The 16118-nt window shown below is 58.5% G+C and overlaps 1 protein-coding gene across 1 annotated transcript; it reads right to left on the reverse strand.

Annotated features, from left to right (window-relative positions):
- Window positions 1–2066: 2066 nt before the first annotated feature.
- On the reverse strand, window positions 2067–4304 carry DERL3 (derlin 3). The gene is made up of 7 exons (XM_012644134.1): window positions 4193–4304; window positions 4003–4068; window positions 3859–3932; window positions 3647–3740; window positions 2984–3179; window positions 2399–2489; window positions 2067–2292 (listed from the first exon to the last, which is right to left on the reverse strand). The coding sequence occupies exons 1-7, from the start codon at window positions 4283–4285 to the stop codon at window positions 2199–2201; spliced, it is 708 nt and encodes a 235-aa protein (XP_012499588.1). The 5' UTR covers window positions 4286–4304; the 3' UTR covers window positions 2067–2198.
- Window positions 4305–16118: the final 11814 nt, after the last annotated feature.

Raw genomic sequence — 16118 nt, forward strand, 5'->3', positions numbered from 1 at the left:
TTCAAAGTGGTAGCATTGAAATTACAGGAGGGCCGGGAGTGGGGCCTGGCTGGGCTTGGCAGGGGGTGGTGTGTGGCCAGGGCCGACACACCCGGCCTCTTACCCTTCTCTGCCTTGAGTCCCCAGGTGGGGGTTAACAGGGTTCCACTCTCAGCACCCAGCTCGCCGCAAGGCCCAAGTCAGAGCCCAGTCCTTGCATTTGCTGGGGCCCTCCAAGTGCAAGAACCAAAAGGAGCGGCTGGGAGGCTCAGGGCTGGGCCTCCTGCCTTTCAGCAGCAGCCTGACCCTGCTCCCTTTGCCCAGCCTTGGGAAGGAGCCACGGGCTCTGCCGCTGTCCCTGGGCTGCCCTGGCTCTGCTGCGTCTAGATGGTCAGGCTGCCGCCGGCTGGGCCTTGCTGCTCTGGGATCCCTCATAGAGGGCCTGGTCCCATGGGCAGCGCCAGGCTGCCGCCAGCCTGGTACAGGAGGGCATCTATCTCAGCTCCAGCAGTGCCCACCTCCCCCAAGCTGCCACAGTGGTGCTGTGGCCTGGGCCAGCTCCTGCCTGCCAGGCCGGCTGTGAGGAATGTGGGAATGACACACCCAGCCTGGTGCTGGCTCTTGGGGTTGCCTGGTGTGTAGGGAGGAGGCACAGCCCTCAGCCCCTCTCAGCTCCACCTCCACAGAGCTCGTGTACCCTCATCTGTAACGTGGAAGTGTCCCACACTGAAGAATGGGCGTAGGATCCAGGAGGGCCGCAGAGTGGGCACACAGCTCCAGGCTTACTCAAGATAATGGCCCAGAGCCCCAGCACAGGGCTGCTGCCACTTCAGCTGCTGGCAGGGCCTTCCCTGCCAGGGCTGAAGCCAGAGGCTTCTCTGTTCCCTGGGAGCGTGGCAGGGGCCCCATGTGGGCAGGGGCAGAGCTCTGCACAGGTATTGGGGTTCTCAGTTGCTGGGATATAGGTGAGATGGGCCTGGCCCTCTGCAAGGGCTGGGGGCTACTATGAAAACGTCCTACCACTTGAGATGTTTGTACTCAGGTCCTCTGTCCTCCATCAAAGCCTGGAACTCACCAGAGCCCCACAGCAAGGGGACAGCTGGGTCTTCTGGAAGGCCCTGAACAAAGAGCAAGATTCCAGGCCCAGCTGGCCTTGGAAATGAATGGGCTTCATTGCTTCATTGCTGAGGTATTTGCTCAGTCCATGGCGCAGCAGGCAGCCCTGTGCCCACCCCGCTGGGCAGGCAGGCCCACCTGCCTGGGAGGGGCCTGGGGAAGGGCCCTCAAGGCTGCAGAGCCAGGTTTCACTACACAATTGAGGGCAGACTCAACGGACCGTTTCTGTTTCCATGAAAACAACAGCTGGTGGCTGCAGGAGCCCTGCGATGTTCAGCACCTGGAGCCACGACACCGACAGGCCTCGAGCAGCAGGAGAGCTGCCAGATCTGATGCCCACGTTACAGGAGAAAAAAGTGAGCTGTGGGGTCACGTAAGGCTCACATAGGTCCTCAGCTAAAAAGGGCAGGGACAGAGCTTCCCAGAAGTCTCTGCCTAACCCAGTCGTAGGACTCTGGCGTCATAGGAAGGGCAGAAGACCCAATCCTGGCCCTCCTCTGCACCTGACCCCAGGGGGCCTCAGTGTCACTCGATGGAAAATGAGGCAAAGGTGCACTTGTCAAAGTTGCTGAAGAGGGACAGAAGAGGCTGGGTCGGCATCAGGTGAAAGGCACCATGGGTAGGGGCACCTGTTTTCCAGGCTCAGCACAGGCTAGGAGAGCCCTGTCCTGGTCCCAGGCACTGGCCAGCGCCGCCCCTGACCAGCAGGGAGCAGAGCCCAGGGTTGGTAGGACTTGCCTGAGGCTCCATCAAGGCACTGGCAGGGCTGGGACGAGAACCCTGAGTCTCATCTGTGAGCTCAGAGCTCTGCTGGGCAACGTGTGCAGGTTCTTTGCCCTGGATGGGCCCCGATCCTACCATCTATGATGGGGCTGAGAGGGCAGGCCAGGCGAGGGCAGAGGGCAAGCGTGAAGGGCCTGGGAGGTAAGGCCAGCCTTGACAGGGGGAGCCAGTGCCTCGGGCCAAAAGGCTGCAGGTCATACTGTTTATTCGGTTGGGCCCTTGTGTGGAACCAGCCTCCAGGAGGGAGGTGGTTCCCTGCAAGCAGGGGTTGGGGAGGGTGCAGGCCCACCAGAAGCATCTGGGGCTGGCCCTCGGTGGGGTCACTGCTGCGGGGGTGGCTGATGGGGTCCTGGCTGCTCCTCAGGAAGGGGCAGGTAATTGGGGTCCTCCTCAGGGGCATCCAGTAGCAGCTTCCTGTGGGGAGGGGCCCACGCTGAGCTGGGGGCAGCACAGGTCCCTCTGGGGTGGGGGCCATCTGAGGGTGGGGAGGGGAGGGAGGGTTGTCATCTCCAGCACTCACAGGAAGCCCGGGGTCAGCAGCAGCCTCTTGCCTCCAGGCTGCTTGGGGAAGACATCCTCCAGGAAGTAGTAGATGTGGCCCACGGCAATCCCTGGAGAGAGCCATGGACTGCCAGAGGCCACCCTCCACAGCCCAGTGTCCCAGGCCACCAGCATGTGCTCCTGGCCTCCATCCACAGCCTGGAGGCTCTGCCAGGCTGACAACCTCAGGCCACAGAGCATAAGGGCCCCAAAGTCCTGCACAGGCTGCCAGCCTAGGGTGAGGCCAGGGTTGGCCCCTGAAGGACAGGCTGAAAGGGCCCAGAAGTGGGCAGGACCTGGGAAAGGGAAGGCTGAGAACACTGGAGGAATGGGAGCCACGGAGCAAGAACCCCGAACCGCCTGTCAGGACCCATGCACACACTAGCAGGTCAGCCCTGAAGATGCAAATCACATGGGCTGGCGTGTGTGAGGGGCTGTAAGAACAGAGTAGCTGGCGGTGGAGAGGCAGAGGAAAGGTCCCCCACAGGTGGGAGCAGGGCCCTGGGCAGCATGTCCTGCGGGGAGCAGCCAGCCTGGGGCGGGCTGGATGGACAGGCAGGCTCACCCAGCAGGTCCACAAGGATCGAGTTGCCCAGCAGCAGCGAGAAGCCCATGAGCGCCCAGGGCAGGAATGGTGCTTGGAAGGTAAGGAGGCCGAAGAAGTTGACCCTCACCAGAGGGCTGCGGCGGCTCCACACATACACCAGCATGGCCGTGAGGGCCTGGCCCAGGAAGAACAGGCTGCCCAGGAGTCCCAGCAGCTGGGCAGAGTCAAGGTGTCCCAGTGCAGGCCTCAGCCGATGCCCAGGGCCCCTCTGCTTTCCTAAGCCCCTGGAATCGTTCCATTGCTTTCCTTCCTCATTGTGCCTATGTGCCTGCCATTCCCCCATCAAGATGAGCCCTTCCAATAAAGGCCACACTCCTGGCCGTCAGGTCCCATGAGATGTGCCCGGCACACCTACCACCTCATCCCAGGCCCCACCCACTGCCTGGCCCCACCCGTTTCTCCTGGCTACTGGCAGGCCCCCCACCTGGCTGTCCAGTGCATCAATCACCCTGTTACACTGTGCATACGGCCCTGGCACCCGGAGCTAAGCGCATATGGATCAGTACATCCTAAGGTGGAGTGAACAACTCTGTCTCTCTCTGGCCTGGGCACTCAGGTGAGGCCGCAGGCCGGGCCCTAAGGCACTGTGGCCTAAGGTACCAGAGCCCGTGGTAAGGATACGGTCATAAGGACGCCTCCGAAGAGAAACATGAAGACGAAGTCTGCCGTGCGGCCGCGGAAGGAGCCCTCCTCCAGCATGCGGCAGTAGTGGAACCTGCGGCGTTGGTATAGGAAACGCCACCTGGGCGCTGCCTCAGTTTCCCCGCTCCCGGCAGCTCCCCGCCTGGCTGGCCTGCCCTCTACCCAGCCCGGGTCTGCGCGGCGCAGGATACACGAAGAGCATGTTGAAGAAGAAGCTGAATCCCAAGGGCCCAAAGAAGAGGAAGTTGGTGATGAGCCTCCAGACCTGCGGGGGCAGATGGTCAGGCGCGGGACCGCGGACCCGCCGGCAGGTGCAAAGGGCGGGGCGGCCTCACCTGGAACTTCCGGAACACGAGATGTGGGTTGAAGTAGAGCTGGAAGGGGCTGAGGAGCTCCAGCTGCTGTGGAACCAGGGGCGCGTCAGGGGCTGCCGCAGGGACCCCTGCTGTAGCCATGGCGACCCTGCCCCCTCACCCCTGCCCTGGGCTGCAGTCATGGCGACGCCCCGCCCGCCCGGCAGCTCACCACGGCGGCGGTGGTGAGGACACAGGCCGCGGTGTAGGTCCTCGTCACCGCCGGCACCTGCAGAAACTCTGCCGCCAGCCCCCGCCACGCCATTGCACCTGCTCGGGCACGCGTGGCCAGACCGGCAGAGCGCCCTTTAACCCACCTCTTGCTCCCCCCCCCCAACCTTTGGCCAATCCGCGTCCGAGGCTCCAGGCTAGCGGGAGGGGCCCTGGGCTCAGTAGCCAACGGAAGGAGGAAGGAGGAACTTGGGGGCGGGAAGAGAGAGAGAGAGCGGGCGTGTCGAGACTGGTGGCCAATGAGCAGACTTCACGGTTGAGCTCGTGGCGGTTGTTGTGGCTGCGGTGGCGGCGCGGGAGAAAGTATGGCCAATGAGGAACTGGAGGCTTCGCCGCATACTAGGGGAAGACCAATAGTGAGGACCCACGGCACCGCGGGGCGGGGCTCAGAGTACAACGTTTGTGCGGAAAAGACAGAAGCCAGACCGGCGAGTCCGCTAGGGGGCGGGGCCGTAGGGGTGTGGGCGGGGCGCGGCTGTGAGTCTGAGGGCGTTGGGTGGTGCTGATCCTCTTCCCGCTCGCTGGCGACTGGGACACGACTTTCTCCCATCCGCGAACCCGAGGCAGGCCCCCCCCAGCCCGCAGCAAGGGAGGCATTCGGGAGCGTGTCCAAACCTCCCCAAACATGCGGCTCCTGTCAGGGGTCTTCCCGGGGCCCGCAGGAGGGGGGCGCCGGGCGGGGACTGGCAGCCCTGGGGGAGACACGACAGCGGTGAGGCGGACCCAGCGAGTGGACAGGCTGGAGGGGGCCTCAGTATTTTGGTGGAAGAGAGAAACTCTATTCATTCATTCATCCGTTTAATGGGCACCTACTATGTGCCTGTTGCTGTTCTAGATTCTGGGGACAGGGCAGCCCACAAAAGATGCTGTCCCTTCCGGCTCAGCCGAGGAGACAGTCAATGGTACAGTGAGGTGGCCTTGACAGGGCAGTGCGCTGACAGAATGTAACAGAGTAAGGAGTAGGGGGCCGCAGTGCCGCAAGGGCTGATCTGGGAAGCCTCTGTGAGGAGGTGACGTTTGATTATCACTTTAAAAAGATCCCTGTGTCCTTTGGGATGCTTACTATAAAAAACAAAACTAAACACGAAAACAGAAAATCGCAAGTGCTAGCAAGGATGTGGAGAAATTGGAAGCCTTGTTCACTGCAGGTGGGAATATACAATTGCACAGCTGCTGTGGAAAACAGTATCGCCATTACTCAAAAAATTAAAAACAGAATTATCATGTGATCCAGCAATGCCACTTCTGGGTATATACCCAAAAGAATCGAAAGCATGGACTTGAAGAGATACCTGTACACCCATGTTCCTGGCAGCATTATTCACAATAGCCAAAGGGTGGAAGCAACTCCAGTGTCCATTGACAGATGAACGATAAACAAAATGTGGTGTTTATACATTCATTGGAATATTATTCAGCCCCGAAGGAATGAAATTCTGATAGATGCTACAACATGGATGAACCTTGAAGACATTAAGCTAAGTGAAATAAGCCAGACACAAAAAGACACATCCTGTATGATTCCACTTACATGAGACAGGAATGGGGAGTTATTGTTTAATGGGGACAGAGTTTCAGTTTGGGAAAATGAAAAACTCTGGCGGTGGGTGGAGGGGATGGCTTCACCAGAATGTGAATGTATTTAATACCAGTGAACTGTACATCTAAAAATGGTTAAGACAAATTGTATGTTGTGTGTACGTTTAGAGAAATTTTGTAAGAGATCTCTGTGTTTGCTGTGAGTGCAGTAGGCTGGCAGAGAGATCAGTGAGCAGGGGGAGACTGCAAGGGCCAGTGGTGACTTGGGCAGGCTGGAGCCTGGAGGGCAAGGAGTGGTGGGCTGTGGGTTTGCCCGCAGATGGGACCGGGCTGTGAGAGAGGAGTCAAGGGTCAGTTCAAGGCCTGGGCGGCAGAGCAGTTCGATGCTGGTGGTCTTGGCTGAGAAGGAGAATTGTAGAGAGAAGGCGGATGGGATGGGGAGGCCCATTCTGGCCTCGCTGAGTTTGAGGCATCTGTGTGACATCGCTTGGAAAAACCTGTGTGTGGCGTTGGGGCAGAAGTCAGGGCAGACAGTCCAAACGTGGGTGCCAGTTGGCGGTAGGGCAACGGCACTTGTAGCCTTGGGCCTGTGTGAGATGCGCAAGGGGCAAGGCTACAAGGAGAGGAGACGCTGGGCCTGGCAGCCCGACCTTCAGGAGTCCCAGAGGGTAAACCCAGCTGGGGAGGCCGAGGGAGGCTGAGCGGGATGGGCCGAGGAGCTGAGCCAGGGAAGAGGTCCCGGAACAAGGCAGCGAGAAGCCCAGGGAGACGTGGCATCAGAAGGCACCGGGTTGCAGCCATGCCAAGGTCCTGGTGCAGGCAGGAGGGAGAGGCACCAGGACAGATGCGCCTTTACTAACATGCGGAGCTCAGCCTCGGATGCAGTGTGGAAGATGAGGGGTGCTCTGGACAGAGCCCTGAGGTCCCCCAAGGAGACTGCAACTGGCCACGAGGGAGAACTGGCTGGGAGGGTGGTTTCAGGGAGATCCCAAGAGCACGAGGTCCCACAGGGCGCTGAGAGGGGTCCCCTAGGGAGAGGGGCAGGACCAGTGCCTGATGACAGTGGGTCCAGGAGCCCCCCTGTATGGGGGAGGGGTGAGCTGGGAGCACTGGAGGGCTACGCATTTGGTTTAGGATGAGGAGACGGTCTGGCCTACGCAGCAGGGGTTGGACCAAGATGCTGAGAGGTCGGGAGTTGGGGGCAGGCTGGGGGGGCCTCCTTGGCCAGCCTTGGTTTTCTAGTGAAGCAGGCCAAGGTCATGTTGGAGGCCAGCCATGCAGGGCAGATCCCACCCTGGCAGCAGTCGTGTGCAGCAGGGCGGGGATCCCAGGCCTCTGACGCCAAGGCGGGCGCCTGCCAGGCACGAAGGAGCCGGGAGGGAGGTCAGGTTTCATGTCAGCATGGGGAAGGGGAGGTGTTCCTCCTCCAGACGCTTAGCAGGCACTGGCGGCCCTCCACTCGGGTCAGGCTGGGGCTAATGGGAGGGGCTCTCATTGTTGGCAGAGGCGTCTGTCTCCCCTTCGATTGGAGGCCGATAAGACAGGTGCCCGGCTTGGGGGCTGAGAAGCACATTCCTGGGAGGCCCAGAGCCCAGGGCGGGCGGAGGAAGCCAGTGGAGGCCCAGAGGGAGCCCGGTGGGACATCCAGGGAGTAGCAGCTGGGTTCCACTGCAGACGCTCCCTCCTCAGAGCCCCTGGGTATGCTCAGATGGGGAAACTGAGGCACAGCGGGAGGCAGAGTGGCCCTGGGGCAGACCTCTGTCACCAGTCCTGGCCTTTCCTTTCCAGTTTGAGGCCCAGAACAGGCCACTCTGGAGACACCAAGTCCACTTCTCCTCGAGTCCTTGGGCCCCTCCCAAGAGTTCTTTACGCAGAAAAGCCCTGGGCATCCCAGGTTCCAGGGGCCTAGAGACGCAGGCGGCGCTGGATGCGGATGTCTACCAGGCAGATCTGCTGCTGAGCCCGCCTCACACACTAGGAGGGACCCTCATCAGCCCCTGGTGACAGTCCAGAAACCTGGGGACATCTCTGCACCCCCCCAGCCCCATGTCACACTTGGTGCCCCCACAGAACCTCCCAATCCTTTCCCTCCTCTCCAATACACCTCCCTCCCCACCCCCACCGCCTCTTGTTCAGCCTGTTTCTCTCCTCTGGAACTGCCCCAGCTCTCTAGACCGTTCATTCATTCATTCATTCATTCATTCATTCATTTTCTTCCCTACCAGCCTACATGTGCTGTTAAAGAAGAGAGGAAAGGCAGGTGGAAGTGCCCTACTCCAGGAAGCCCTCCCTGATCACCTCTGAAGGGACCAAAGCTCACTTATCTTCTGTGAGGTCCTTGAGCACTTAATTTTTTAATATATTTTATTCCTAAGTCAGCCCATGCCCATGGTGACAGAGCAGAACATGAGAAACGAGGCGAATGTCTGTGTATGTGTTGGAGCAGCTGCATCTTTCTCTTGATGACACATAGCGCCCCTTGCCAGGGGCTGCGCGCACAGGGCCTGCCCCCTTCCAGCACGTGGCCCCCCAGCCGCGGTGAGTAAGCCTCCGCTGAAACCCCGGCCAGCTCCTCCCAGGAACAGCTGTGTCCCCCTTGGCCCTTCCTGTCTGGGCCATGGAGTATTTTTAGCACTGAATCCGGAAGCCACACGGCAGCAGCTGCTCGTGGCCAGAGTGCAAGAACAACAAGCTGCCCAGGTGGGCCATGTCAGAACTCGGCCAAAGAGGGAGTGACCTGGGCCTGGCCCCCTGGACCTGGTAGCAGAATCTGGACTTTCCAGGAATAAGCTGGTCTCTGGGTGGGACAGGGAGGAAGGAGGCAGAGGGGAGCTGAGGAAGAGCTGTACTGCCCAGACCAGGGCAGGGGAAGAGCATGTGCAAAGGCCCTGAGGTACCTTGGGGGAGGGAGCCCTCCCCTGGACAGAGACACGGATGAAGGTCCAGTTTTGGAAGAGACCACCTGTTAGGTTGGGCAGGTGAGTTTGGGGTGCTGTGGGGACACGACCACCTTGGGGAGCTCTCCTGGCCACCCCAGTCCAGTTCTCCCAGCTCCTTCCCCTCCTCAGCCCTGTCACACTGCAGCTGTCCACACCACGATGGCCCCTCTGGCCTGGTGTCTGCCACAGCGCTGGGGCACAGGCAGGGGCGTGGTGAATGTGCAACCCTGTGAAGACGGAGACCTGGACTCCGGGGCTGGATCTGCAGCCTCGGGGCTGGCAGTGGGACCTGGCCACTCTCTGCCTCTCTGGGTCCCAGTGTCCCTGTCCCTATCTAGGAAATGGGTGGCTTGGAGGAGTTCATCTACAGAGTCTCCCTCACATCAAAGGTTGTACTCTGCTCTACCCTGGGTGGGGTCGGAGGTTTCTGGGTGGGAGCCCCTTCCTGTCACAGGCACGGCTGGCCTCCCCCTCCAGGGCCGTCTCTGCCGTGAGTGAGTGAAGGCCTGTGAGCGAGGATGCGCCAGGGACGGGTTCTGCATGTCCTGTCTGCCGGGCCTGTCCCCGCTGTCTCCTCTGGCCCAAGCTCTCCCGTGCCCGTGGTCAGGAACATCTGTAGAGGCCTGCAAGGTGGCAGAGGGGGGTGCTGCGGCCACCTCTGTCCTCTGCCTGTGGGGAAGACACTGAGTCCCACACCAAGCAGGCGGGGACTGACTGGTGAGTGGTCCGTGGGGGCCGCTGGGCTGGCAGAACCTTGATGGGGACAGTGGTGGAGCAGACAGAGGAGAGGCATGCTAGGCAGGGACAATGGCTTGAGCAAAGCTGGGGAGGTGGGAACAGACCCATATGCTACTCATGAGGGAGGCAGGGATATATGAAGGGTGGGAGATGACAGCTGCCCAGTGGTCCCTAGCCAGATGCCACGCATGGGCTTTACTAAACTCACTGAAGCCTCACCACCACCTGATGAAGCAGGTCATTGTTACAGATGAGGAAACAGGCTCAGAGAGGTTAAGTAATCTGCCTGAGGACACACAGCTAAAGAGGTAGCAAAACAGCAGGGTGCTACTCCTGACTTTGCCACTATGGAGGTGATAAGGGACCCATGGGGAGGAGGCAGCTACCCCGACCCCACCACTGGGCCACAGGGGTGGGAGGGGCATCACCAACCAGCTAGTGCTGTGCAGCCTCAGGCCCTTCTCCAGCCTCGGTTTGGAGGTGAAACCTCTTTGCAATGTCTGGGCTCCCAGGGAGGGTCTCCGACATGAGACTCTGCACCCTGGCTGCTTCCCTGCTGTTGGGGCCTCGGTTTCCTTTCACTGTCCCTGACTCTCCACGGCTGCATGAGATGGTCCCTGCTCGTCCCCAGCTACAGGCCCTACCCAAGCCTGTGCCCTGGCTGTCATGGCCCTCAGCAGTTGCCAGTAATTCCCGCCTCCTGCTGTGGCTACTGCAGGAATGTCGAAGCCACCTCCAGCCCAGGCCGCCCAGAGCTCTGGAGCCCCAGAGCATCTGGCAGGGGCCTTCCCTCTCCCCCGCCTTGGCTATTTTCAGGCTCAGCGCTGTGGGCGGTGTTTGGGGAGAAGCAGATTAGCCGCTTGGCAGAGTCAGCGAAACAGCAGGCCGGGGATGACTTCACGGAGACAGAACCTTGACACGCAGCAGAAAGACTTCAGACAAGCCAGGCTTGGTGGTGTACACCTGTCATAGCAGCTATTCAAGAGGGTGAGGTGAAAGGATCACTTGAGCCCAGGAGTTCAAGCCCAGCCCGGGCAACATAGCAAGACCCCCCTCCTAATCTCTAAAAAACAAAAACAAATCTTTAAAAAAAAAGGTAAGACATGGAGGCCCATTGTGAGTCTGTGTTGCCTATTTGCACACTTGGGGTGTGGCCCCGGGGTGTGTATGTGGAGCGTGTGGCGGCCCTGTACCGCCCAACCCCAGAGCGTCATGCAGTGCTGGCAGGAACTGGAGGGCCAGGAGCCACCATTCCCAGGACCAATGACTCAGAGCCTGGGCAGGTGGAAGGAGAGGCTCAGAAAGGCTTGGGGTTCACTCCACCTCCCACCTGGTTTGTACCCATTGACACTCCCCGCCAAGCAGCCAGGCCCTGCTCCCGATAGTAGGGGCTAGTGCTTCCCATGCCAGGTGGTGGCCCAGCCACGGGGACGGGAGGCTAACAGTGTCCCCCTCCTCCCACAGTGATGCCACTAGAGTCCCTGCCCCCACACTTTCCTGCAGACCTCCTCCCAGCTCTCCAATGCCCTTCACCTCCCCCCAAGAGATGGGGTGGGGGCCCTCTTTAAAAAAATGAATGCAAAATTATAAATGCAAGATTAGGTCCCAAAGTGAATATTTATTTAGGATGGGAAGGCAAACGAAACAAAGGACAAATTTATAAAAGCTGACAAACACCCTAAATCAGAAAATACAGAAAAATTCGCTCCTTGGTCAGAAGCCTGTGGCTAAACGGCACCCCCTGCCCAGGTCAGGTGGGGGTTGTTGGTAAAAGAACCAGCTTGCACTGACCAGGCCCTGTGTGTCCTCTCTGCACAGTGGAGGAAACTGAGGCTGAGGTGTGGGGAGGGCTTGTGTGAAGTGGTGAGGGTGGACACAGGAAGGGACACATGTTCTGCTGCTTGCACATCCCAAACCTGTGGCAGGTGGCCCACACAGGGGCCTGGCTGCTTTGGTGTCCCCCTCCCCCTTCCATGGGGCCCTGCTGAGAGGGGGCAGCCCCCTGCAAGGCACACAGGCATCAGTGCTTCCGACTCTGGCCTAACCGCCATCCCCACCCCCAGACGCCTCCTTCCCCTCCAGATGTGGGCACAGCTGTATTTTTAGAACAGCCGACCACACGGACATTCTTTCCTTCTAATTAAGATGGCTTCAAATCTCTCATCTGCAATCAGCCCCACTGTTCAGTCCTCAAATATCAAAGGGTGGTCAGGAGGGGCCTCCTCAGCTGGTTGTAGGGTTGGGGTTGGTTTTTTTTCCCCCTTCTTTCTTTTTTTGGAACCATTAAGTTGGAAATGAGACCCAGAACCTGAGTGAACGCCAGCTTGCAGGAGGAGGGCCCAGCAGGCTCTGGGGTAGAGTTTGTAGGAGCTGCCCCAGGGCCTTGCTCTGTGCTCTCTCTCACCTCTGCTGCGACCGCCCAGCTAGGCTGCAACCCCCCACGTTCCCCTACCCAAGGTTAGGGTCTGTCTTAGACAAGGGAGGGGATCCAGAGAGGGCCTGGTGTCTGCCTTCAGGGTGATCAGTCCAGGGAGGGTCGACAGGCACCATGGGGGCCCAGGGCTCAGTACCGTGGGGAAGGGGGGCTGTCAGCTGTTTCGCTGTCCCCATTTTACAGGAGAGCAAACTGCGCTTGGAAAGAGGAAGTGCCTGTTAAGAAGTGCGGGAGCCCCACTGGTGTGACCAAAGCGGGTTTGTGTTCCAGTACTGCCCACCCTGGCAACCTGGTGCCCAAGGTCAGCAGGCCCCTGAGCTCTGCCCTGCAACACCGTCAGGAGGCCCCTGGTGTGGAGCAGAGACAGAGACGCCAGACCAAGTGGGGGACTAGGAAAGGCTACCAGGCGCCTCCGAGTGCCCTGGAACCACCTGGAACCCAGGCTGCCGGCTTTGCAGCTCTTCCTCCACACCAGCGACCTCAGCCCCACTGACAGAGGAGGAAACCGACGCTCAGAGAGGCGCAGAGCCGCCCAGCCCACTAGAGACGAGGCCCCCAGACGGCCGCAATGGCTCCTGCCGCCGGGCTGCGCCCTGGGGGAGGCGAGGGGTCCTGGGGTCTAGCCTGAGCCCCGCCTCCAGGTGCCGGGCGCCTGGGCAGGGGGAGGCTCTCGGGCGGGCAGAGGCAGTTGGGGCCAGACGCCTGGCTTCCAGGTCCGGGGCCCACCAGGGCCGCGCCGGGTGTGGGGACAGGAAGTGAAATCGCCCCGGGACTCGCGCGCCCAGGGGCCGAGCCACAGGGAGGACGAGGCAGAGGCGGGGCGGCTGCCCCCAGAAGCGCCACCCCACCCGGCGGCACCCGGCCGCGGGCCGCCTTTGTTCCGCCGGCCCGGCGGGGCGCTCAGCAGCTGGCGGCCCGGGCGGCCCCGGCCCCTCAGAGCCCGGGCTCTGTCGCCCCCTCGCGGCCGGAGCCGGTCTCGCCGGCGTCGGGGACATCCCCAGAGGCCGGAGGGGGCGGGGCATAACGGGGCGGGGCCGAATGGATGGGGCGGGCTGACCCCATTCATTCTCCGAGGGCCGGAAGTCTCGGTCCAGAGGCAGAACCTCTGGGACGCCCCTCGCTCCCAACCCCGTCTCCCCAGGTCCGAGTAACGGCCAGGGGCTGGCAAGGTGGCCCGGCCGCTTCTGCGGCGCTTAGGAGCAGAAGAGCTGGTGGGCTCCGGGGTGGGAGTCAACGTCACCAGCTGGCTTCGCTGGAGTGATTCTTTTTAGTTTGAGCTGCGCTCTTCCCTGTTTCATGCTGTGTGTCAGGGGCTGAATATCCCTGCCCGCTGTCTGCCTCAGTTTTCCCATCGGCAGAGAAAGAGGCCCTAGCGTGTAGGAAGGAGCGTGAACAACTGGTGGGTGTGGGCAGCTCCCCATCTCGCCTCGGAAACAGACTAGGGGATGCTCTTTCGATATCCCCCGCTCCGTGTCGGCCCCTCAGTGTGGTCTGAGGGCCCCTAGGCCGAGGGTCAGCCAGGCCGGACACGGTAATCCGAGGAAGACCAGCCCCGCTTGCAGCCAGGTTATATTATAGATTGGCGTGGGCACGTGCTTGACCTTGGGGAGCCTCAGAAATCAGCATCTGGCACCGCACAGGGCAGATGTGAGCACCGAGCTGCCACAAATACAGCTATGACTTTCACATGCTCAATGTTAAACTCCTGGTCAATGTTTGCTGAGGAGAAACTTCAAATTTCCTGGCCAAAGGATAATAATTACTGGCTGGGGAACCCACACACTGAGGGCCCTCAGTCCGGCGAGGGGGGGATGGGTTTAGGGCATCCAAGAGGCATTTCAGGGAGAACCAACAGGTGACCAGGTATCACAACAGTAGCTGGGTCAGGGTCACATCTCGCAGGGGCCTGGACTTACTGTTAAACCCAGTTTTGAATTTGGGACTTACCCACATGCTCACTCTCAAGCTTTTACTGCATATGTGTGTATACATACATACACTAGGTATGGTTCTGTATATTTCCAAACTTAATATAAAGGCATTACAGGGTAATGCATCTTTCTGCAACTTTGTTCACACAGCATTGTGATCCACCCAGGTTGATACCATTCTTCCGACCCACTGCTTTTCAGTGATGAGTGGTATTCTAGTATTCTATCACATTCCACAATTTATTTCTCCATTTTCTTGATGTTTGACATTTGGGTTGTTTCCAGTTTTCCCATGTCACAAACACTGCTGCTATTTGTGAACAGAAGTTCTTGAGCATGGGATTAAGAGTTTTTCCAAGGTAAGCTCAGGGATGGAACTGCTGGGATTGCTGGCTGGAGAGGTATATGCAACTCCAGTTTACCACATATGCCCAGATTGTTCTCTGGCGTCATCGCACCAATTTACATTTTAATCAACAGAATATAAGCGTTCCAATGAACCTTTAACAACACTTGGCATTGCCAGAGTTAAACTGTTAGTCCGATGAGTATGAACTGATATGCTGTTGTGGATTTAATTGGTATTTCTGGATGGCAAATGCAGGTGAGCATCTTTTCATTAGCTTTCTTGGCCACTTCAGTTTCCTCATCTGTGAATTCCCTGCTCATAACCTTTGTCCATTTTCTTTTCCTTACTGTACCTGGGAATTCTTCACATATTCTGAATACTAATAGTTGTTGGTCATATGCTTTTAGATACCTTCTCCTACTCTGTAGCTTTAGGTTCACCTTTATATAGTGTCTTTTGACACAGATTTTTAATTTTACTGACGTTAAATCCTCAGAAGAAATTTGTATGGTTTACTTTTATTTATCCTGAGGTTTTTTAAAAGTATTCTATATTTTCTTCTAAAATGTTTAAAGTTAGCTTTTTGCATTAGGTTTGTGTGCACCTGGAATGATTTTTGTGTATGGGGTGAGATATAGATCCAGTTTCATTCTTCCCCGTCATCAGTTATCCTAGCCACTATTTAGTAGATATCATTTTCCACTGGGTTTTTTAAGAGAGAAAAAGCAATGGGTGTTTTGAAAAAAATAAACCTATCTAAATGAAATATTAGTAGTTGAAACCAACATGTATTAATAGCAACAATAACAATACTATGATCAAGTTGTGTTTACCCCAAGAATTCAAGGACGGTTTAGGATTACAAAGTCTATGATGTAATTCATCTCACTAACAGATTAAAGGAGAACACCCAATACCATAATCTTAATAGACGCTGGAAGAGCATGCAATAAAATACCCATTCGTGGTAACTGCTACTGTATTACTCGTTGTGCTACTCCTTTAAATGCACGGTGTTTCAGAAATTAAAGCTCACTAATTAAAGCTCAGAAATTAAAGCTCAGAAATTAAAGCCCCCAGCAGCAAAGGTCAAACAAAAACAAAGCACGAGCAATGGAGACACCGCAGTACCTATTCTGGTGTCACAGTTTTTGCTCAGATGACTTCCTAAGGTCACTTACAGCTCTTGTGTTTCTGTGACCACAAATAGTCTCTTTGGCAAGACTGGTTTCAGTTGGCCTTTGTCCAACTCCTGGATTCCCTGCAGGGTCCAAGAAGCCCTGAGGAATCAAAGGTAAATTCGGTCCAGTGAACTCTGGTTCCTCACCTCCCAGCGCGCCCCGACCACGGGCGGGACCGGTCTCTCCCGCAAGGAGCCCCCCTGGCGGTAACCCGAGACCGGTTCCCCTCTCTGCATTCTATCAAGTTACTCAGTCTGCCCGGACGGACTGATGTGAGCGCTCCAGAGACTGGTGGGTCGGCCTTTCGGTCCCTCCTAATTCTGTCCCTTCTCTCGGGGAAGGATGAGGACGCCTGATCCGAGGGGTGTGTGCGGCGGGGTGGGGGGGGGGGGGGGGGGGATGGTGTTGGCCTGATGTGGCTGGTGGGGCTGTTGTCTGTGCAGAATCCCGGCTCGGCCCTCGGAGAGCGCCCGGAGCTGGGGCGCCAGGTGGGGGAAAAGGATGCCGGGCAGAGGGGGACGCACAGACGGAAGTCCGGCAGCGAGCCAGGCAAGGACCCCCAGAGATTCGTCCAGAGGCGACAGAGAGGCAGGAGGACCCGGAAGCATGGTGAACAGCGTCGCCTTCTGGGACCTGGACTGCAGGGGCTTGGCCGTGATCACCTCGGACCGGAGCTCCCTCCTGGTCTGCAGAGATGAGCCCCGGCTGAGTAAGCAGTGAGTAGCTTTTCAGACTTAGAGCTGCGGAAAGAGCGGG

The sequence above is a fragment of the Propithecus coquereli genome, unplaced genomic scaffold, assembly GCF_000956105.1.
Source record: "Propithecus coquereli isolate 6110/MARCELLA unplaced genomic scaffold, Pcoq_1.0 Scaffold206, whole genome shotgun sequence".
Lineage (NCBI taxonomy): Eukaryota > Metazoa > Chordata > Mammalia > Primates > Indriidae > Propithecus > Propithecus coquereli.

Excerpts from the sequence above, each read along its gene's own strand:
- DERL3 (XM_012644134.1), bottom strand. The coding sequence starts at position 4,285 with ATGGCGTGGCGGGGGCTGGCGGCAGAGTTTCTGCAGGTGCCGGCGGTG. Across the intron at positions 4,069-4,192 it reads TCCTCACCACCGCCGCCGTG|CAGCTGGAGCTCCTCAGCCC; the intron begins GTGAGCTGCCGG and ends CTGGTTCCACAG. Across the intron at positions 3,933-4,002 it reads TCGTGTTCCGGAAGTTCCAG|GTCTGGAGGCTCATCACCAA; the intron begins GTGAGGCCGCCC and ends CTGCCCCCGCAG.